Source organism: Myripristis murdjan, chromosome 12 (genome assembly GCF_902150065.1).
Source record: "Myripristis murdjan chromosome 12, fMyrMur1.1, whole genome shotgun sequence".
Taxonomy (NCBI): domain Eukaryota; kingdom Metazoa; phylum Chordata; class Actinopteri; order Holocentriformes; family Holocentridae; genus Myripristis; species Myripristis murdjan.
Genome location: NC_043991.1, coordinates 8,522,715 through 8,545,753, shown reverse-complemented (window position 1 = coordinate 8,545,753; position 23,039 = coordinate 8,522,715). Strand labels below are relative to the sequence as shown.

At 39.5% G+C, this 23,039-nt stretch overlaps 2 protein-coding genes across 5 annotated transcripts in view; both read right to left on the bottom strand.

The window, feature by feature from the left end:
• The window catches only part of cacna1bb (calcium channel, voltage-dependent, N type, alpha 1B subunit, b), a 191,225-nt gene extending 185,359 nt beyond the window's left edge, over window positions 1–5,866 (bottom strand). For both annotated transcript variants that reach the window (XM_030066133.1, XM_030066134.1), the window contains exons 1-2: window positions 5,739–5,866; window positions 2,855–3,158 (exon numbers count right to left, since the gene is read on the bottom strand). In XM_030066133.1, coding sequence (XP_029921993.1) covers window positions 2,855–3,158; window positions 5,739–5,799 — 365 coding nt within the window. In that variant the 5' untranslated portion in view covers window positions 5,800–5,866. The remainder of the gene's footprint in view (window positions 1–2,854; window positions 3,159–5,738) is intronic.
• Window positions 5,867–6,711: 845 nt separating this feature from the next.
• The window catches only part of ehmt1b (euchromatic histone-lysine N-methyltransferase 1b), a 42,653-nt gene continuing 26,325 nt past the window's right edge, over window positions 6,712–23,039 (bottom strand). The window contains exons 10-26 of one of the 3 annotated variants that reach the window (XM_030066135.1): window positions 22,458–22,741; window positions 20,625–20,857; window positions 20,182–20,397; window positions 19,503–19,585; window positions 19,227–19,333; window positions 18,156–18,278; window positions 17,742–17,843; window positions 15,243–15,347; window positions 14,535–14,689; window positions 14,239–14,409; window positions 13,100–13,244; window positions 12,885–12,962; window positions 11,392–11,507; window positions 10,779–10,865; window positions 9,931–10,009; window positions 9,339–9,514; window positions 6,712–8,151 (exon numbers count right to left, since the gene is read on the bottom strand). In XM_030066135.1, coding sequence (XP_029921995.1) covers window positions 7,962–8,151; window positions 9,339–9,514; window positions 9,931–10,009; window positions 10,779–10,865; window positions 11,392–11,507; window positions 12,885–12,962; window positions 13,100–13,244; window positions 14,239–14,409; window positions 14,535–14,689; window positions 15,243–15,347; window positions 17,742–17,843; window positions 18,156–18,278; window positions 19,227–19,333; window positions 19,503–19,585; window positions 20,182–20,397; window positions 20,625–20,857; window positions 22,458–22,741 — 2,450 coding nt within the window. In that variant the 3' untranslated portion in view covers window positions 6,712–7,961. The remainder of the gene's footprint in view (window positions 8,152–9,338; window positions 9,515–9,930; window positions 10,010–10,778; window positions 10,866–11,391; window positions 11,508–12,884; window positions 12,963–13,099; window positions 13,245–14,238; window positions 14,410–14,534; window positions 14,690–15,242; window positions 15,348–17,741; window positions 17,844–18,155; window positions 18,279–19,226; window positions 19,334–19,502; window positions 19,586–20,181; window positions 20,398–20,624; window positions 20,858–22,457; window positions 22,742–23,039) is intronic. The other 2 variants (XM_030066137.1, XM_030066136.1) reach the window with 2 other exon arrangements.

The following is a 23,039-nucleotide window of genomic DNA, read 5'->3' as shown; positions in this document are numbered from 1 at the left end:
TCCTGCTCTCCTGGTCCTCCCCGTTCACTCATCTTCCACGAAAATAAAATAATAAAAAACATAAAGTTTGTAGCCAAACGAAACAGCCTTGAGAGCGCAGTTTAGTCAGTCTTTTTTTTTTTTTTTTTTTTTTTTAAATGTACAATTCACTTGGTGTAGGCTACCGGATCCATACCAGCCGGGTGGTGAGTTGAATTATCACGATGAAAGAAAATTAGATCAGCAAAGCGAGCCAGTTTCTGTCCAATCCTGACAGCATCATGTCAGCATCGAAACACCAGTTGAAAGTCGCCCGAAACGTCCAGGATGTCAGTCCACAGCAGCGAGAAATAATGGCAGAAAACGCTCTCAAAACGCACCTTTTCTTTTTTTCACTTCACAGCAATTACAAAACAAGTCAGTCCAATACGAGCCGCTGTCCTCTGATTTGTGTTTGATCGCTCGCTGTATGGGGGCTGTAGGCTATATAGCAAATCCTCAATAGACTAAGAAGGAGCGCATGTGACCAAAATTAGCCTATCGGTGACTCGAGCGCACAGAGGCGCTCACCGGCTGTTGGCTGAATTGAAGAGACTGTAAACTAATGATGTTCAGAAAAGCCCCGGGGCCGAAACCAAGTCATATAAACATCATTCAATCTTTAATTTAGCATCAGCAGCGGACATCACATGCATTTCTAATAAGGAGGACAGTAGCCAAAGTAAAATAGGCTACGCATTCAACACCCCGCACTGGAAAATAAATAAATAAATAAATAAATAAATAAATAAATAAATAATCCATCTTAATCTTAAAACTGTATTTTTTACGAGGCAAGTCAAAAATTCTGCCTTGACGCCAATTTTTTGGTGGCTTTCCAGGAAGTGCAGTTTCTCTGTCGCTTTCAGGTAGGCCTATAGGCTATTCAAGACAAATTTGCCTGATATATTTTCGACCAGCAAAGTCAGATCCCACCGGTCTCAAGAAAATATTCCAGAAACCTCATGAAATCCACTCTATTTTTTTTGCGGTGTGGCGTTCACGTCTCTGGAGTCCTCTGGTGGCATGTTATGCAGAGACAGTATCATTTTCTGATTTTTCGCGTGCAGCTTTTGAGTCATGTCACCAGTGGACATGTTTGTCCACCCCAGTTGTTAGAATCTCCAAATCTTACAGTTTAATAATCCACAAACAGGCTACCAATCAGGCAAATTAATGGCTTGGATAACTAGATCTACTTTCATTTTTGGGGGGGATTAATGCCTTTATCAAAACTAGATGGGAGCTTTGTTAAATCTTTTTCAATTTTAGATGTCTATTTCCGACAAACTTTTTTTCACCAAATATATAGGCTAGGCCTAACATATTTCGTATATTATTATCATTATCACATTGGTAATACTAAATCATTAAACTAATCAGGGACCATGTTTGTCATCATCTTTACTCAAAATGTATGGCGGAAGGGAAGGAGTTCAAAGATAAGAACTCAGCCAACTATTTTACTATGGCTGTTGGAATCTGAAGACAATTGGGATTTGGAAACTTTTTAGTGTTAACAGGAGATGGCGCAAATTTTAGACAAAAATGAAAAGAAATTAAAATCCAGCATCATAATTTTGTCTTCTCCATGCCTCACAGCCCATGAGATGTTACTGTAGTTTCCATCATTCCTGTGTTAAGTTACATAGAGAGGCCTATACTTGATTTTATATACCAAATGTTTTCTGCTGCTTCATCCAGTCCACACATTTTTATCTTTTTTATCTTTTCTTTATTTAGGCAACACAATTCAACAGCCAGATAGAAGCGAGCACATTTTCTGACACGAGTGTTGCTGCGGGTCATAACTTGGTGCAGAGCTTTATCAAGAGTGAGTCACCCCCTGTTAATATTTAAAGAGTTCATTTCCAAAATCATATATACATATTTTAGGGAATAAAAACATTACCTGAAGCTTATCAGATCACAGCTCTATTCCTTTCTGTCTTATTTTTTTATTTATTTATTTTTTTTGTCATCCATAGATTTAAGTTAGGCTACCTCTTAACACACACTATGTGATATAATTTGTTTAATTCGGTGCTTTAAATCATTTTGTAGGTGTCTTTTTTTTTTTTTTTTTTTTTTTTTTTTTTTCTCAAGTGGCGGATATTTCATGTTGGAGCAGAACCTTTCCATGCCTGCTCGGCTTGGCAAACTTTTTTTGTCCCAGACAAAGTCTGTGGCTTACAATCGTTTGCAATGTCACAATTTGCACACTATTTGACCCCTTTCAGCCTCAGAAATAAAAGTCTTTCTGTGTTAATAATTTAATGCATACACCCTATAATAAATCTAACTCACTGCCAATGTCTCTGTGAAAAGCCTACCTGACTAATCTCCCCTTTTTATCTGCAGCATACCTTTATCACTGCTATTCACAGACAAGCCTGTAGAGTTTTTAACTGGATTTACATTTATCATTGCTTTATTGTCTAAGAGACATATTTACCCATGTTTTAAACTATATTATATAATTAGTTACAACCAATAAATACCATGCATGGCAGGTCTTGCATTTGAGGGTACTGCAGCCAAATCATATGAGAAATGGCTGTAGAAATGACTGTAGAGCCATCTGGTGGCTGAGATATGTACTGCAACTAATATGCTGCTGCTGCTGCCGATGATGATGATGATGATTCCATTCTCATTTATTTTTTAGTCAATTAGTTAGTTACTTATCCTGTCAACATGAAATCATCAATGTGGATATTACTATAATATTCACAAATTAACGACTAACAGTCAACCAGTGATAAATGTAGTTTATCTTGTGTATTTAGTTATAGTTTTTTCCTCACACAGAACTTAAACGTTTCAGAGATCTCACCGGCCGGTCCACGGGGTGCTGTGCAGGAGCTCGTGCTTCCTGATGATCCGACGCACGCCGTCTCTCCCCCCCGGCCTGGACGCTCCGTCAAGCTGTAAAACGGTGTCATAATTTTGCACAGTTTCGGTCGTGTCAGCGGCTCTCCACGACGGTTCGGCGTCGACGCAGGGTTCTGCCTCCTCCTCCTCCAGCTCCTGGACCACGGCTTGCCTCCGACGCAGCCTGTCGGGTGACTGCGCCCAGGTGCCGTACTCTGTGCCCAAGGTGAGCATCCTCCAGGAGCTGAATGTGGCAGAGCGCACGGCTGTTGCAGTGAAGCAGCAGAGGTCATGAGGTTAAACGCTGAAAATGTGACTTTGCTCTGTATGCATGCCAATTACACTCCAAAGTTTACCACCATGACTCCATAAACTTAACCATCATATGCACAGATCAGGCCCCACCACAGAGTATCATAACATCAGCTCTAAAACACAGTGATATTTGCCCCAAGTGGATCCCTGAATACATACCACAGGTAAAACACATATTATTTTGCAGTTTTAAGGTTCTGCTTAATCCCCTCATGTGGGTATTCAGTGCAACACTTCTGTCCCTTTATTGGTTAACCATTTTATTATTTAAGTTGTAAACACTTGAGGCGCCATAAGGCTTTACTGCCTGCAGTTACCTTTTTGGTTTGATTACACCCAAGTGAAGTTTTTATTCCCTGTTGTGATGAATCAAGATGTTTTTTCCTTGCAGAACTACTAAATGTTTGAACACTATTTGTACCCAAGCATTGAATGTGGTATATTTACATGGGAAATTACATATACATACAGTACAGGCCAAAAGTTTGGACACACCTTCTCATTCAGTGTTTTCTTTATTTTCATGACATGAAGGAATCAAAACTATGAATGAACACATGTTGAGTTATGTACTTAACAAGTATTGTTATTGTTATTATGTATTTTTTATCATCCAACCACCATTGATAACATCATTTGACTGAGAGTTGGTCGTGTGGCTTATTGGTTACCTTACATACAGTACAGGCCAAATGTTTGGACACACCTTCTCATTCAATGCGTTTTCTTTATTTTCATGACTATTTACATTGTAGATTCTCACTGAAGGAATCAAAACTATGAATGAACACATGTGAAGTTATGTACTTAACAAAAAAAGGTGAAATAATTGAAAACATGTTTTATATTCTAGTTTCTTCAAAATAGCCACCCTTTGCTCTGATTACTGCTTTGCACACTCTTGGCATTCTCTCCATGAGCTTCAAGAGGTAGTCACCTGAAATGGTTTTCCAACAGTCTTGAAGGAGTTCCCAGAGGTGTTTAGCACTTGTTGGCCCCTTTGCCTTCACTCTGCGGTCCAGCTCACCACAAACCATCTCGATTGGGTTCAGGTCCGGTGACTGTGGAGGCCAGGTCATCTGCTGCAGCACTCCATCACTCTCCTTCTTGGTCAAATAGCCCTTACACAGCCTGGAGGTGTGTTTGGGCTCATTGTCCTGTTGAAAAATAAATGATCGTCCAACTAAACGCAAACCGGATGGGATGGCATGTCGCTGCAGGATGCTGTGGTAGCCATGCTGGTTCAGTGTGCCTTCAATTTTGAATAAATCCCCAACAGTGTCACCAGCAAAACACCCCCACACCATCACACCTCCTCCTCCATGCTTCACAGTGGGAACCAGGCATGTGGAATCCATCCGTTCACCTTTTCTGCATCTCACAAAGACACGGTGATTGGAACCAAAGATCTCAAATTTGGACTCATCAGACCAAAGCACAGATTTCCACTGGTCTAATGTCTATTCCTTGTGTTTCTTGGCCCAAACAAATCTCTTCTGCTTGTTGCCTCTCCTTAGCAGTGGTTTCCTAGCAGCTATTTGACCATGAAGGCCTGATTGGCGCAGTCTCCTCTTAACAATTGTTCTAGAGATGGGTCTGCTGCTAGAACTCTGTGTGGCATTGATCTGGTCTCTGATCTGAGCTGCTGTTAACTTGCGATTTCTGAGGCTGGTGACTCGGATGAACTTGTCCTCAGAAGCAGAGGTGACTCTTGGTCTTCCTTTCCTGGGTCGGTCCTCATTTGTGCCAGTTTCGTTGTAGCGCTTGATGGTTTTTGCGACTCAACTTGGGGACACATTTAAAGTTTTTGCAATTTTCCGGACTGACTGACCATCATTTCTTAAAGTAATGATGGCCACTCGTTTTTCTTTAGTTAGCTGATTGGTTCTTGCCATAACATGAATTTTAACAGTTGTCCAATAGGGCTGTCGGCTGTGTAGTAACCTGACTTCTGCACAACACAACTGATTGTCCCAACCCCATTGATATAGCAAGAAATTCCACTAATTAACCCTGATAAGGCACACCTGTGAAGTGAAAACCATTTCAGGTGACTACCTCTTGAAGCTCATGGAGAGAATGCCAAGAGTGTGCAAAGCAGTAATCAGAGCAAAGGGTGGCTATTTTGAAGAAACTAGAATATAAAACATGTTTTGAGTTATTTCACTTTTTTTTGTTAAGTACATAACTTCACGTGTTCATTCATAGTTTTGATTCCTTCAGTGAGAATCTACAATGTAAATAGTCATGAAAATAAAGAAAACGCATTGAATGAGAAGGTGTGTCCAAACATTTGGCCTGTACTGTATGTAAGGTAACCAATAAGCCACACGACCAACTCTCAGTCAAATGATGTTATCAATGGTGGTTGGATGATAAAAAATACAGCCAGTCATGGAAGCAAAATAAAATAAAAACAATGTTATGGAAATATGTATGTTGAGTGCAAAGGAAAAAGAAGATAAGGTGGAAATTAAAAAGTACAAGTGGATTTGATCAACCTTCAAGAGCCACAGTGAGAGCACACCTACCATAAACCACAGTGGATCGCCTCTCTGCCCATCTGGAGTTGTAAGGAACTGTTCTCTTCATAACTGCACCAAGGTCAGCAAATTAAATCCAATGCAATCATGAAATGCTACGTGCAAACTACTATTTGAAGCTCACACGGTGCTTGTATGACTGGGTTGCAGGAGGTACCGTATAAGGCTCAGGCATATTGGTGCAAAAACACGTCTCCGGGTTCTGCCGCCTTGGAATGCGGAAAGGCTGTTTCCTGTCTTGCCAGTTAAGAAGCTTGTTATCAGACCAAATGTCTTCGGTGCTCAAGGAGAAATTTCTCTGATTCAATTATCAACTCTGTTTTCTCTGTCCACCCTGGTAATCAGGAAGGGAGCAATCATCATCTAGTTTATGAGACCTAAAAGGCCTGCAGATGCACATTCAGAGTCACTTCCTGTTTTTTTTTCCTTCTTTTTTTCCCCTCCTTGCTGTTTCTACCACAGACATTTTCAACCCCAAAAACCCAAAGGCTGTTTGTTACCATAGCAGCTAATGAAAATCCAATTTCGAAGTACCCCAGGATACATGTTAGCATGAACTTTCTACCCTGTCTGAGTTTTGTTGTAGCTCACTGAAAGAGCTCCTCAGCAGCTCCTTGAAATCACAGCACAGACTGCTAGAAAATAAATGAGAGGCTTTGAAAGTCTAAACTCATTAAAGCAAATGGTGTGGGAAGTGTCAGCCTTAGTTATACCACAGCCGCTGAAATATTTCAGCACCAGGCCCCAAGCCTGTCTGTCAAAACTGCAGTGCTGCTCAGTTGATAGAGGGTCAAATTGACTGGAGGCTGTGGTTTGAAGTTCCTATAGTAACGTGTTTGTGGGAGACAAGATAAGGCGCTATAAAGCAATCTCTCTGAAGACTTCATGAATTCCCAGTTAACATTTTAGCAAATGGGTGGGTCCTCCAAGAGAAAATGCAAAAAGTAAGCCATATCAGGAGTAATGCTCAAGTAGTAAATTTATTGAAAAAGATACAACCAATTAGATGAATGTTTCACGGTCCAGAAATATGTAACAGAACATAAAAGGAAGTGCATTTTTATAACCTTTTTTTAAGTTTATACCTTCAAGGATTCGCACAACAGTCACTGCTTTACTAACAACACTTAAGGAAACAAGGGTAAGGGGTTGGCTTTGTCAACAAAATGATAAAACAAAATTAAAAACGGGCTAACTACAGTAACTACAGTTAGAAAACTGGAGATAAAATTAAACATAAAAAAATTAAACTTTCTCTTATTTTACAAACTATATTCACTTGGGTAATATAAAATAAAAAACAAAACAAAAGTAAAACCTTTGTCAGCACCATTTGCTTGTTTTTCACTCCATGTGAGTTAAATCAAATAAATTTCTTCCACAAGTGTGGCAAAAATTTGACGCATAAAATACCCTCAAACAATTAATAAAAAGGTCAGCCAATTCATTCAAGGTATATTCATTTCTTTTTTGTGGAATGATACACAGAAACTGTCTAAAGGACAAATGATATTCATTTGAATAACAAAAATGAACTAAAAACTTTGCACCATTACTGAGTTACTACAGTCAATGCGACCTAAGTCACCCTTTCAGACATTGCTTATAATAAAAAAGTGGACAATTCAATCAAAAACATTTTCAGCCAATTTTGTCAGAAGGGCACAAGATAAATGACCATAAGGGTCAAACAAGTTGCAGTCAGCTGTATGCTGAGTTTGGCGTTGCAAAAGAAAATATACTCATACCCCCAGTCTGATTCCATGTCTACAAGTGAAGCCATTTAACAGTTTCAAACCAGTTTTCCTTTAATAAAAAAAAAAAAATCTCAGTCCCAGGTAAAGATAGAATGTATGAAAAACAAAAAAGGAAACAGACTGGCGTTTGCGTGTCTTCACTGCCCCCTACTGTTTGTGTTGTACAAGGTTGGATAGAAGGAGTACTGAGTCTCTGCCAGATTTGATTGTGCATCTGTTTCTGTGTGGCGACTGTTGGTGGGTTTGATAGTCCTTGCCCAGGTGATGGTCCATCATTTTTAATCAGAAAGTGGAGAAATGGTGATACAGTACAAGTTCAATGATAAAGGTTGTAGAGTTTATGGAGAATGGAGACAGTCCTCCATAGGTCCAGAAGTCTAATGTGTATTTCATGTGTGTCTGTGTGTGTGTGTGTGTGCACGTGTACAGTAATGAGTCTTAGTGGGAGCGGGACTTAGGAAGGACTGGAGGGTCTGGTGGGAGAGCTGGTGTCGGGCAACGCGCTGGGCTGCTGCTGGTCCTCGGGTGTGCTGTCCGCCTGTAGCGAGGTCATGGCCGCTGACGAGTACATGCACTTGGAGGAGCCGCATTCACAGCTGAACGCCTTGTTTTTGACAGTCCAGAAAGTGTCACCGTAGTGAAATCTGAAACAGGAGTGTGGAACATCAAAGTGATTAAATTAGGGTACCAGAAATAAGTCAAAAATTACTAAAATAAATTTTATTTATATAGCACCATTCAAAAACACAGTTACAAAGTCCAAAAGGAACTACACTGTCATCATATAAAATTACTTCACAGAAAAGCAATTTAAAAAAAAAAAAAAAAAAAAAAAAGTGGGTTTTTAAAAGTTATTTAAAGCCACACTGCCCTCTAGGAGCCCGGACTGCAAAGGCTCTACCACTTTTGTGTCTCCATCTGGAGCTACGCACCAAAAGGAGTGACGAATCTGAGGATCTCAAGGAGCGTGAAGGGACATAAGGCAACAGGACATCTGATAAATAACCTGAGCGCGGCCTCTCAGGGCTTTGTAAGTGATCAATAATAACTTCAAATAAATTCTAAAAGCAACAGGGAGCCAAGTGGAGGGAAGCAGGGATCAGTGAGATATCAGAAACGGCCAACAGGTCAACAAAACGGAAACTTGTAGTCGCATTTTTCCGACCTCAAAATAAAATAAACAGGCCGGCACAGCGGACAGCTCGTCTACCGGTTTTTATTTTATTTGGGGCGGAGTGGCTCAGGAGGTAGAGCAGTCGCCTGATAATCACAGGGTCCCTGGTTTGACTCCTCCAGAGAGCGTGCTGAAGTGTCCTTGAGCAAGACGGTGAACCACTGCATGGTCATCTCTGCCATCAGCGTGTGTGAATGTGTGTGTGAGTGTGAGGCAAAACACTAAAAAACTTTGAGTGGTTTGTAGACTAAAGAGCTAAAGAAATACAGTCTATTTACTATTTATTCAGAAAGAAACTGTGAGACCCATGGTGATTTTGTTTGTTTTTCACTATTTAACTGATAGTAATGGTCAGTCAAAATTCGTATTATTGGTTAATTATGAACATCTCTACTGTGTACGCAGAGCAACTCAAAGCGAGTGCTATTTCTGATTTTTTTACGGCTCTCTCTTTTACGGTTATCCCTGCACTGTACATTTTACAGAATGCCACACAGAATAAATCAATTTCCACTCTAACAGTCTCATTTTTTTTTTCTTCATGCAGGGGCTGAACAGTTCATGGCATGACGTAGCATGCAGGGATTCTCAAGAACACTCGGTTAAGTGAAGTCTTTGTGCGCTTAAAAAAAAACAAAAAAAAAAAAAACGTCTCACCCAAGTTCCTCTCCAGCCTTGATGTTTTCACAGGCGAAGAAGGCAATGTGTGGGAAACGAAGGTCCTGGTGCGTTGTGAACACTCGGCAGGCAAACAAGTTGGGCTCGCACATGTGGTTAAAGAACCGGCTGATGTTTCCATAGAAACGGGCGTCGATGCAGTATTGATTTCTCATCTGGGAACATGAATGAAAGGTTCAAAATTAAAAGATCTGTATATACATAGATGAAATGAAAATTCTACAGTGACAGATCAAAATACATCAAAATAAAGAGCACAAAGTTAGAAGTTACTTAAATAAGAACATAAATTGATAGTACTGTTTTTGGTTAGAAATATATCAAAAGACGATACCCTAGTTGTTAATTAAAAGTACAAATATTAAAAATTAAATGTATTTTCAAGACGCAAGATTTAACTCTATGGTAAAAAGGTTGGCAACTAATGGCAGGTTTTAACAATTTTCTCCAGTTTCACCCCGGCAGCGACACAATCCGACACCAAGTCGCGTTTCTTGTCAACGTGCTCAAGTTGAATTGTTTTCATGACTCTTAACGGTGCTCCTCTGAAAGTGTGTTGTTGCTACCCCACCTTATCATCCAGGGTGAACAGGTAGGTGTCATTGTTCCTCGTCTGTGCCTCCATTTCTGTGATGATCTCCCCGACATACCTAAGCAGAGGAAAAGTGATTCGTCAGCAGCGATATACATTTTTAGGAACATTTCAATTCTGATGCCAGCTCCAATTCCTCAAATTTAACAAGCCTGGAATTCTCTAGATTCATCACGGCAGAGGAAAGAGACGATGAGCATCTGATACTTGACATGGTTTATGTTTGTGACGTTCAACGTATTCCAGATTTCTGTATTCCTTTAATCACTCACTTCCCTTTATTTCCCAGAGCGACTCTCCATAACCCAAGAAAGTGGCGTTCTCTGTGCTGAATGTGTAGATTCAGGTAGTGATAGAGTGTTATTCTAATTTAGGAAAAAGTGTGTGAGAAGAGAACTACACTGTGCTGTGTGGCTCCTGGTCCTTCAAATTAACAGAGAGAGAAGGACAGCAAAAACTTTTACAACGTCACCCTCCAAAACTCTGCAGAAGTGGTGAGTGGAAGGCATAAGCATTTAAAGAAATATAATCTTTATTTAGTCCGGTTATTAAACAATCAGGTGAAAAAGCAGATGTTAAGCAAAGGGACACCTGCCTATTTTCTGCATCTCAACCCCGTCCCTTCACCAAACCCAAAACCTGGACCCGTTTTAACCCTGACACTGAATATCAACAGAATTCACACTTTTCCATCACCTGCAAACCTTCAGATTATGAACAACACGATGCAGTCACTTGACAGCAAATTAATTAGCAGTCCTAGATTATACAAATGCAGCGTTCACCATGTTGTCTGTGAGAAATGTGTTTAAATTTAGGAAACTTACTCAGATATAAAAGTGCCGTTGGGTATGTCTTGCAGTGTCCGGACACCCCATCCCTTCTTGGAGGTCCTGAAGAGCTGAAGCCTGATTCTGGAAGACACGGTACATCTTTAAGTTTCACCGGTTTGTTTTTCTCCTCAAAGCAGACAATTACCGACACGCAGGGTGTGAAGAGGAATTCGTAAGGATTTAGGAAAGGATGGCCGTGGGGCTAAGAGAATCCTTACAGTAGACTATGCAGTTATACAGCAGTGGATGTAATTGGGATAGGTCTGCTGGTTTTGAAAAATCACCACAGAAGGTGCATCTGAGCTGCTTCACCCCGTGTATTTTTACCGTGTGGTCCATGTTTAAACAGCCTGCATGAAACACAGTAAGAATGCACAGGGCAAAGTATCTCAGGCCTGTGTTGCTCTATTTTCCCTCTCCCTCACGTCACCTGAGTACCTTCAAAAATTATTAAAATCACTGCACCAGAGTAAAGACGACAAAGGAGATGGTGAAAGTATGAAATGTTCAGATCAATTTCAGTCATTAAAGTACCTAGCTATCTTTCTTTCTCTATTTATTAGTGTAGGCATTTTGTAGTTTCGTCATTCAGGTGCAATTCAAATACCTCATTCCATTTTGCACCACGCGGTTCTTGCAGGTTCTCCAACAGGAGCAAGCATGGTTACACTCAAAGATGAGAGGAGGCTGCTCCTGGTTGAATTCAGGCAAAAGACGACCTGCCTAAAAAAAACCACAAGAAAAAAAGCACAGGTTGTGATGACTGCACGGTGGATTTATTTATTTCTAAAAAGGAGACAACGCTGTGTGCTCTGCCTAGGAACATTTTGTGAAACTAATTTAGACACAAAATGTGATACTGATGATTCCCCCTGTCCTTGTGGGAAAGACTCCCTTTTGAAATCATGATGCGCTCCAAAACAAAACACCACTGCTACAGGCGACGGAAACAAAGGAATAAACCTCTTAGAGAATCTGACAGGAAAAACCCAGTTTCAGTCTCAACACTGACAGGAGAAGTGATGAGGTCTGCCATACGCATTAAGAGACTGCAGTGTACCATTAACAGTATGCAATATCTCATCATCTAAACTAAATCAGGGATCAAGGGGCTGAGCCTCTCTAAGCCAATTACGCAACAGAAAGTAAGCTCTACTCAGAAGGGAAGTAGAAATATAGAAAAATATACATAAACAACGAGCAAAGACATCAAGTGATGTGCTTCTGGTTCAGGGCTCATTAGATGATTTCAGTGATACACTTTTAGGGCCTCCGTCCACCATGGCTCTTTAAAAAGAAGAGGATCACTGATAGGGCCAAAGACGAAGCACTTGCATATAAAAAAACCAACAAAACATAACAAAACAAAAAACGCATTTGATTTGCTCGAACGCTCTGTGGAGGGCTTTATGCCAAAACGCGTAAGTGTTTTCTAATGTGATGTGAGCCAATAAACAGGTGAGATGTGAGTACAATTTGGGATGTGCTCCCTTTTTTTGAATATTGAGGCACTCCAGTGACCAAAAAATCATTTTGTTGAAGAGCAACCTTCTCCTCCAGCCAGCATTAAAAAAAAAAACAAAAAAACAAATTAAGTCCCTCCTCCTTTTAGTTTTTAAAACTTAGGACAGATGAACAACCAAATAAACTGACATTTTCACTATAATTTTAGTTTATTACCTAGTTTTAGTTTTTTTTTTTTTTTTTTTTTTTTTTGTAAAGCCTCACTTTTATTTTTATTTCAGTTAAATTTTTTTCACATGTATTTTTGTTTATTTTTATTTTTTTTTTAGTTATTATTTTTACTTAAAGAGCTCAAAGGCGGTCACACAAAGAGAGCAGTGTGCAATGGGGAAGAAAGGGAAAAAAAAGCGCTGACACTTTGACGTGGCTGCAGACCCTCACTGAAAACAATATTTAAGAAGGATGCCGATGCTCAGAAAAAGACAATTGGTGGACACAGGCTAAAAGATTATATCAGAACAGCCTCTTTAGGAGTTGTACAGTTATTTAAAACTTTCGCAATACATCACAAAGTCACTTTTATTTACTAGTCTACACAAAATGGGGATACAAATCTATCTCTCGCCATATTCTTACCTTGTCATACCAGCAGCGCAGACTGAGCTGTCCACACATGCAGATGCTTGTTGAGCAGTCTTCCTTACATACACAGTACTGTGAGCCGAAGATGAGGGGAAAAGAAAAAGCGGTCACTTCATTTTCTTCCTCAGCTGCCAGTGTCACAAATAAAAATCCTGTGTGTTCATTTAACTCTGTAATTGTAAATGCAAATGTTCACGAGCGCAACTCACCTGTAAGCGTGTGATGTTCCTGTCGACGTTCATGGGACAGGTGAAGCAGCTTTCAGGGATGTATTTGTAGCCGTTGGGACATGGTTCGCTGTCCACGGCGTTGACACAGGGAATGGGGACTCTCTCGTGTCCCCGGGCTATGTCACTGTGAATGGAGCGGGAACTGGTTAGCGGCTACCTCAGTTTTTAATAAGCCTATACATTTTGAACAAGTACAACTGAAAAAAAAAAAAAAAAAAGCTTCAGTATGCAGTGAAAATAAGGAGAAAAGTACTGTAAAATAGTGTGACATCATGAACCCTAAATCTTAAAAGACTCCAATAATTCCTGTTGAAGCAGGATGTTTGAGTGGGTCACAAGTGCAAAACAACAGGATATCAGTTTGGGAAACAATTTTATTTGAAGGGACAGGTTAGTGCTTCTCAAACTTTTCTTAATAATGTTACCACTTTGAAATATTTTTTCAGCCTAGTGCCTTCAGAAAAAAAAAAAAGGGAAAAAAGCCTATATAGGTGTAATATGGCACCAATATTGTCTGAAACAACAACCTAATAACTGGTGATATTTTGTTGGTTCTGTTTTTGCTTCTTTTTCCTTGTTTCCAGCTGTATCGCTGCTACATTATAACCACACATCCATTTTCTTGATTTTTGTCTGGCTTCCTGGTCAGCAGATTTAAACCAGAAACAACCATTTTACATCCTCTGGAAACCTGGTGGGAATACTGAATATAAAATGTCCTTTATCAAACCTACAGTTACATTTCTTATAGCATAGGCTAATTATTTTAGGAGTAATGCATGGCCGTTTTTTTTTTTTTTTGTTTGTTTTTTTTAAAATCAACATTTTTTTTTTTTTTTTTTTTTTAAATCTCACATACACCCCTGCAGTACTCCAATGTGCCCCCAATGTACCCCCACTTCTAGAAGCACTGGGATGGGTGGATCAGGATGAGCATGCCAAGGTTTTAATGGATTAAATTTTTAATGAACACCCACTAGTGCAGGATGATGTCACTATTTAATTTTGTTTATAGGAAGTAGAAGCCATGTGAGGTCATTTCACAGGAACTTTAAATCATGTATAAATTCATTTTTTCATTAGCGTCTGCAATGATAGATAAAACAAGGTAAATCAACCTGTGAAGGATTTTTTCCTCCCCCTGAGTGGACTTGATGTTCTTTGCCTCCTTGCTCCTCTTGTTCGCCTGCAGGGCTCCCCAGGCCCTGGAGTTGGGGCTGCTGCAGTCCAGAGGACTTTCCCCCTCACGGTTCTTCAGAAAGATATCTGCTCCTCGAGACAGGAAGAGCCTGAGAGGCCAGAGACCAAATTAAGATTTAAGATTTTCGTTCAGATTTCCAGCACATAAACTGCTCTTTTCGAGGCAATCCTCATGTTTTCTGAGTGTGTATGTTTCCCAAAACCCACGACTCACGTGACACATTCCATGCGGTTCTCCCGTGCAGCGATGTGCAGAGGAGAGTCTCCGTGGATGTTGACGGCGTGGAGATCAGAATGAGCATCCAGGAGCAGCTCAGCAATCTCCACGCTGCCAGAGAACGCCGCCCAGTGAAGGCAGATGTTTTCCTCCTAAATGAAGAAATAACACACAGCAGCAGTTCATGATGAGATACTGGGAGATCATCATTTTCAGAGACGCTTCCTTTTTACAGTCACTGTTATGGAGTATACAAGTACAGATATGTTTGAATGACAGAAATGTTAAACTCCTTGGCTTGCTGACTGTTAGGATATCAAAGCTGACTGTTGATATTAAACTGATATCAAACCTTACAACATACGAAGGATTTAAAATAAAATACCAAAGTTTATGTTCTTATACAATTATGAAAACAGTTTTTTTTTTTGCAGTAGTCCATACAAAACTTATCATCCAGGAGTATGTTCTCCAAATGTTTCTCAACAGAGAAAACCTTAGGCTGGTAAAAACCTTCAGTTCCCATTTTACGAACCCAATACTTTGAATATTCTATAATTGTGTTGGCTTAAAATAAACAGGAGACCAAAAATCAGTACAGACAGTCAGAGCCACAGACCCAAACAAATGACATCGAATGTGTCTGATTATTAAAAGTCACACTGAAGTGAGGCTGGAAACACGTCTTGACCCCAGAATACCAACCTTGTCTCTGATGCTGATGTCAGCCCCGTTACGGAGAAGCAGCTTCACCTGGTCAAGGTGCTTGTATTCTGTAGCCCAGATGATGGCTGTCCAACCACCGTCATCCTAAAAGATAAATAAATGAATAAAAAATAAAAAAAGGCTGAGTGTTTGAGGTTTGGACACTGACTGAACATAAAACTGTGTGATGTTAAAAGTACAGGAAAAGCATGGAGCACTGAAGATTTCTTCAAACACCAAAACTAAAAAAGCAAAAATTAAAGGCATGTTCCTGTTATTTTCCAGTAGCCAAAGATAATGATGGCTGTGATGAAGAGAAGAGATGCTCGAAACGTCGCAATATATTTGGTGCAATAAACCGGAGTGAATTGGAGCCCTGCAGCGTGCGAGCAGTTTGTTTGTTTCATTGTTCGCTTGTTTTTGGCTCCGTACCTGCCTTTGTTCTGGCTGGGATATGCCTGTACATTTCCAGTTTGCATAAAACTATTTGACACAATATAATCCAACTTTTCAAAACTGCTGCATTGGGTATGAGGGAAATAAAAGTGTTATTGGTAAATATTAGACTTTTGACCCCAAAGTGCAATTGTTTGGCTTCAGAACACTTATAAAGCCGTCTGGAGCAGAATTATGGTACTTTTATCGTATTTCCATTTGTGGAAGTCTACAAAAATAATCTCTATTCCTGAACTATTCCTTTAAGCTCTTGTCTCTGCAGTTACTGTTTTGACTCAGTATGTGATTCTATCCATGAAATGAGACTGAAAATGGTTCGACATGCTGTAAGCAATATTCTGACTTAATACTTATATTTATCTATTTATTTATTTTTAGCTTTTAGTTACCCCCAGCAGGAGAGTTGATCTTAGACACTGCAAGGTATTGCAAATAGCTATTCCTCTCAAGTCCTCCGTTAGCCCATAGAAGTGCCTTGCAAAAATTTTAGGACCCCTTAACATTTTGCTGTGCTTGCTTTATGCTTATCATCTCAAACTGCACTGACCTGGGATTTCCGGGTTTTGTCTGAGTTATATCATTTTGGAAAAAGTATGCAAACATATAAAACTAAAATGACAAAACAGATAAGTATTAAATCCCATCGCATCACATTTAGAGTGTGTACGGCTGTGAACGGCATGTTGCTCTCGTACATCTTACACTTTAAGCATCTCAGAGTAAGAAATTGGTCGTAAGTGCCCCAAAATGCTCAGAGTTATGTAAATTTGATCCTACTTTTAGGAGAAGTAGTAAAAGCATGTTATCAATATTCCTGAAAAATAAAAATGAAATAAAAACATTCATATCTCAGCCTAGAAATAGGAGAGTTGCCCTCTTCACTCAGCATTCGTTTAGGATGCTCGATAACTAACTCTAACTAACTCTACTGTCCTGCTCTGAGCTGTGGACATTTTTAGTCATGAAAACACTTTTAGCGCTACTCCTATGAGTAATCTTGAAAGGCTTATTAAGTACGGGCCCGGATCCCTTTGGTGTATCTTTATGGGACTCAGTGGGACTTTAGGGTGTATGGTGGCTTCTCAATGAGAATACTTAAAGTCTGACATATATGGTTCATTTACAGATGACATTAGAGTCTCCAGTAGTTCTTGATGTTTGAAAGCGCAGGCAAGCCATGCAAATAACTATAAATGCTAATTATAGTGATTTTAAGAAAGGAAAATATTGCTCCAGTAGGTGTTTACTATGGAGATCAAAGGAGAAAATGGATTGGAAAGACTCAAGTAATTTAATTCTGTATAACTGTGACAGCAAGCTGATGATTTATACCATCAATAACCGTACTTAAGTATTTCTGAGTCTATTCCTCAGTGTAAAATCCCATTGGTTCTAAATATGATCTAGTGAATTCAACCAGTATCAATTGTGCTGGCAAGAGAATCAAATTTTAGAGGGAATAAAGTTTGAGTGAAAAACACTGAAACAAAGGCAAACCACCCTTGTTATAAAATGTTGTGTTCAAGTAGCAATTTAAGGAGTGAAAGAGGTGGATAACTCAGTTTAACTCTGTTTGTTTTTGTTAATTTGACACACACTGACACACATACATTGACACACATTTGTTAAAACGGTTTTCTTTGATAGAATGAAGTTCTTTACACAGAGCTCAAACTGAACATCCCTAGTAAACCCATTTTGAAGTAACGTAATAGCACAAAAAAAAAAAAATGTCCCAAAGCTCAAGGAAGTCAGAATACTTTCACAAGGCACTGTAAATAGGAGCTGAAAACCTGACAGAATCGGGTCAAGTCATTTGATCCTCTGGAGAAAAAGTGATTGAGATCAAGTCCCTTGCAGAGATGATGCCGCTCAAGTCACAGCACATACCGTGGTAATAAAGCGGAGGGGGTGGCTGCACGGCGACGTCCCTTAGCAAAATGAATTCCCCAGAATGCAATATGATGACTGAAAGAGAGCATGAACCAGGCTTCCCAAAAATCATGTTCTTTTAATAAGAGACTGGGGAGAAAAGGCACTAACCTGACAGTCTATGTCTACCAATCCTGTGGACAGCAGGTGTTCAACAATCTTGTAATGCCCCGACTTTGCCGCTAGGTGGAGACATGTGAACCCTTCTACATCCTGAGGAGAGGAGAATTAATCAAAATTAGATCTATATGTAAGCATCATCCATCAAGTTTAACATGGAGAATGTGACCAAGTCATCTGTCATTTCTAAAATCCAGGTACCCATCTTGTCTTAAATCAATCTTTTGCAGTGATGCTTTTTATTTACTGAAATAGTATCCAGGTTGTAATAGACATGATGTCTGACTGTTGACTTGAATCCTATGAACGACATTGGCTGCCAAGATGGTAAAGAGGAAAGTGAAATTTTGAATCTACTTGTTACTGTAGCTGGCTGACAAACAAATAAATAAATAAAAACTTTACCCTGTGTCTGGTGCTGGCTCCTGCTCTCATCAGGTAGCGAACTGTCTCCATGTGGTTGTTTTCACAGGCCTCCATCAGTGGCGTGCGCTGATCCTCATCACACATACTCAAGTTTGCACCAGCCTGAGGGGCCAGACCACAACATACAGTTCAGGGAATGTAAAGTATAACATGTTTCAACGTGTTTTTTCCCTTCCAAAATATATAAATTTATCAAGCGTTAGATATATCTAATGAGATCATGTATTCCTGTGGTTTTCAAAGTGAGGTCTGGGGACTGCCACGTGCACCTGATTACTCCATTTCCCCTCAGGGACCAACAAAGTATTTCTGATTCTGATTTGGGGGTCTTCCAGGAGGTTCTCAGAAAAATAAGGAATGGTTTAATTTCAATGTAATTTGTGTAGCTAGAAATTGCGACAATGCTAAAAAATTGTATAAGACATAATTTTTTTATTTCAAACTTTGAATGTATTTGTCAGGGTTCCAGCATGACATCTAAACAATTTATTAACAAATCCGCATGCATAGGTTCATGTGAGTCAACTTGAGGGTCTGGAACATGAAAGTTTGAAAAAACAAAACAAAACAAAACAAAAAAACAAACAAACAAACAAACAAAGGATCTACTCTACAGGAGGAACCTGAGCAAGAAGGAAGTTTTGTATTGCTGCAAGTGCATTCAAGAGAATGTGTTGTCATGATGACATAAGGTCTGTATGTCATGCACCATGTTATGCAGGACATTATTAACATGATGGGACATAAAAAGCATGGTTAAACTACCAGTAAAAAGAAGACAGACACAAGAAAAAAAAACAAAAAAAAAAACAACTTCAGTGTAAAAAAAGTTCAATTTCTACCATTTTAACTGCTTAGGATAACATTATTTAAAAAGCTACAACAACATCTTGATAGCTATATTCATATTTACAGCTATTTTTCAAGCCTTTTCATGTTAACATTCCACTTTAAGACATTCCTTTAAAGATCTGTATGCAGAAAGCTTGTTCATCGACAAGAATAAATGTAAGGCCGAACTGAAAAATATCACCAGTAAATACGCCTCACCTGTATGAGAACGTGGCAGATCTCTGCAAAACCTGCCTCAGCTGCTGCATGGAGTGGGGTGCGTTTATTCTGAGTTTCCATCTTAAAATTGGGGTCTATGCCATCCACTGGAAGAAGAGCATGAGTGATGCAACTTTATATCACTAACAACCACAATAAAAATAAATAAATAAATAAATAAAAGAGATACAGACACAAGGAGACTGTGGAAAATACAAGTACATGTAGAAAGTATCAGTGAGACATTCATGAACACAAAAGGCAGGATAAACGCACCGAGCATGAGCAAGACCTTCTTGAGTTCTCCCTGCCTCGCCGAAAAGTATAGCTGCTTGGGGTGAAAACGTAGTTTTTTGGGCCTGATAAAAACAAAAAAACATAGAAAAAATTAGGTGCTTCTAAGGTTCATCTTAAAAAAAACAAAAGGTGCATATAATCTGAAAGAAATCAATATGGTACTCCAGTGTTAAATAAAGCCAAACCGATACTGGATTTTTGTGGCAGCTGTTGATACCGATATTAGGGAGTATATATAAAACTTGGATATAGGCTACTGGCTGAGATTGTGACAAATATATGTAATGGAAGCAGGATATTTTACAGTTTAACAATTAACTTTTTTGTCCAAAATGACAGTTAGTGCACTGATGTCAAATAAACTTCACTTGGAATTTAATAATTACAAATAACTAAAAAAAAAAAAAAAAAAAAAAGCACACACAAATAGAACAATATCTGTGTATTAAACTTAAGAAAAATGACCAAATACTAATTTCCAAATTACCCCAAACAACCTGTTCTGTATTATGTTCTGTAAAAATAAATAAATAAATGAAAAAGAAGTTTTCATATTGGCGCCTATCTGACAACATATAAAAGATGTTTGTGACAAGCCAATATCAGCCAATAAAATCAATGACTGATGAGTCAGTGGGGCTCTAGTGTTAAACCTTACTTCTCGCTGTTGAGAGCTACAAGAATGCTCTCTAGAGTTTCCTTAGATGCTCCTGGAGAGGCTGTGGGAGCCATCGTCAGTCCCATCACAGCCTGTGGTGGTCCAGACCTAGATCCCCCACAAGTAGCAGCAGTGTTTAGTCTATGTCCACAACGAAAAGACAGCGAGCTGTCTGCCCTGCCACTAAGTTCAGCACCTACAGCTACACGAGATGAGCTGCAAAGTGAAACAAACAAGAAAATGCCTTTTTACTTAAGCAGTGCATGAAAGATGGTTCTTTCACAGAAACAGTTTAAAATGAGCCTGAGATCAAAAGGGCAAGTAAAAGGTAGAATTTATTTTTCTTGACATGCACATCACACAACCATAATAATATCCATAACAATCTCATACACACAGAGAGGCAAATCTTCTCCCTCATGACACCAGACCTGCCAACTCACCTGCCAGTGGTGGTGTCTGCCTTGCCCTCGGGGGCCCCAGGCGTGGCCGGTCCCTGTGTGAGTGTTTGAGGTACAGTGGAAGTGGTGTCGGCCTTAGCTATGGTGACCTCCATGGCCTTGCTGGCCTCCTCTCCACAGTGGGGACAGAAGCTCTGGCCTTTCAGCACCGAGGCACAAGCACGATGGAAGCGGTGAGAGATACTGACATCTGGTTGGCACTCCATAAACGTCCCCTACAGGAAGAAGGAAAAAAGACAAAAAAAGCCAATAAATCATAAAAGCCTTACAAGCAAAAGGACTGATATTTACAGTCTTCTGCTTTTTTAAAAGATCAACTTTATTTGGCAACTTCTAAATGTAAGGTAGCTGAAGGTCACTGTTTCCCTCTTGATGCACACATTGATTTTATTTTTTTTATGCCTTCATGTATTTTCCCCCCAAAATCAATTTTTCATTTTAAGCTGTTCATCTCAGCACTGCACCTCAATTCAGTCTACATATTAGGGATGGGCATGAGTAATGCTTTCCCTGACTGACTGATCGCTTGAATTACTCCATATTAAGAGAGAGGTTGGTGAAACTTCACTGATCATTTAAGTCTCCAGACACACCGACAGAAACAATCAGGATCAAATGTTAGTTAATGTTCTGTGTTCTTCTGCACGTCCAAAAGGTCACACACACAGTCCAGGTTCATACAGATAAATTGTTTGGAGTAAAGCAGCCATTCTCCTGATAAATCCAGAGCTAACTACAGCAGTCTAAAAATATTATTTTGGAGTTTTAATTCTTTTTCCTGAGTAATCAGGGAATCAATTACTCGCGCCCAACCCTACTACATATGGCGACCAAAAACTGAAATGTTTTTACTGCACTGGTGTTGTTGGTTTGGAAGGTACTTTTGATTTACATCATACATCTAATTCTTACACAATTCCAGGACTACAACGAGACTGTAAAGCGTCTGGTAAAGGCCCATTAGAGCTTTGGATTCTGTAATAGCCAAATCTAAATCTATGGGTGGCCTCTCCTTTAAATGTTTCACTAAACTCTTTGATTTTTTAGTTGTACCCATTCTTGCCTCTGCTGCTGCAAGTTGGGTTATAACAGCTACTCTCCTGTCTTCAAGCTGTTTTTAAACAAGGCATGCAGATGTGATTTTTGAGGAGGTACGTACACCCTTAATTCTGCCATACAAGGGGACATCAGAACATGTCTGATGCCAGACTCTTTCTTTAGTATTTCTATTGTCTTTTAGTCACGTGACTGAAAACATGCTCCAAATACAAAGAAAAAAAATTCTAGGGGAAACACTAAATTTAGCTATTTACGTCAATGAATAGTTTACTTGTTTACATTTTATAGTGTTTAAAAAACAGTGAGTTGTAAGAGCTTCAGTTAACCAGACAAACCTTCTTACTGTCTCATTATTCAGCCTCATTACAATAAATCCACTCACTATGCCAAACAGTGCAGCAATTAACTTTTATGCAGCTGTCTTAATGAACGAAAGAGATTTTAAACGCTCAAATATATTTTTATGATGTTGTTGCATTTGATGATGACTGACTGGGATTGCTTTGATTGTTATTAGCGTGATCTATCATCACTGAAACTTGTGTCAAAACATTTCCTTATCGCCAGACAAGACCAGGAAGTACACAAAAAAAACAAAACAAAAAAAACTAAAATTAAAGACAAAGACATTCTGAGTCAAGCACGGACCCATAACATTTGTGGTGGCAAGTTACTCCAATTTTATAAGAGGCAATAAGCTGATGGATAAGGGTGCCAAACAAATCCCTAAAATGTGACATGTAACCGTATACTCACAGCCCTGCAGAAGAAGCCACAGCCCGGGCAGCACTGGTGCTTGATCATGGCGTTCCGGTGGTCTTCACACAGAACCAGCAGCTGGACTGAGTTAGAGGGACGCATCATTTCATGTTTTTGTACAGCAACCTGGCACCGTGTCAGCTGTCCGTAAACGCTCTCCGTGGCCATGCACTTCCTGTCTGCGAGGATGAGAATCTCACGGCTTTTGGGCGTCTCCATGCGACAGGTGCAGAGTGGTAGCTCCTGTACAGAGTCCTCCACCGCTGCTGTCCCTGATATCCCTGCGTACGAGAGAGGTTCTGTCTTAATAATACCGAATATTTAAAAAAATATATTATTAATATAATTATAATTACCATCAGTCAGTGATAGGCCTAATTCCCACATGTGTGAGCAACAAGTTCCAATTCAAAAGGGAAAAATCTCAAATCTACTGCAGAAACCAATGGCATGTCAAGTCAGAATTAAAAAGACCCTATCTCTCAAGTAAGATCACAAAACAATTCCAAATCAAACCCTTTCTATAATAGCCTATTCTATTCTAGAAAAGGCATGCGAAAGATGAGAATGATGTGAGCA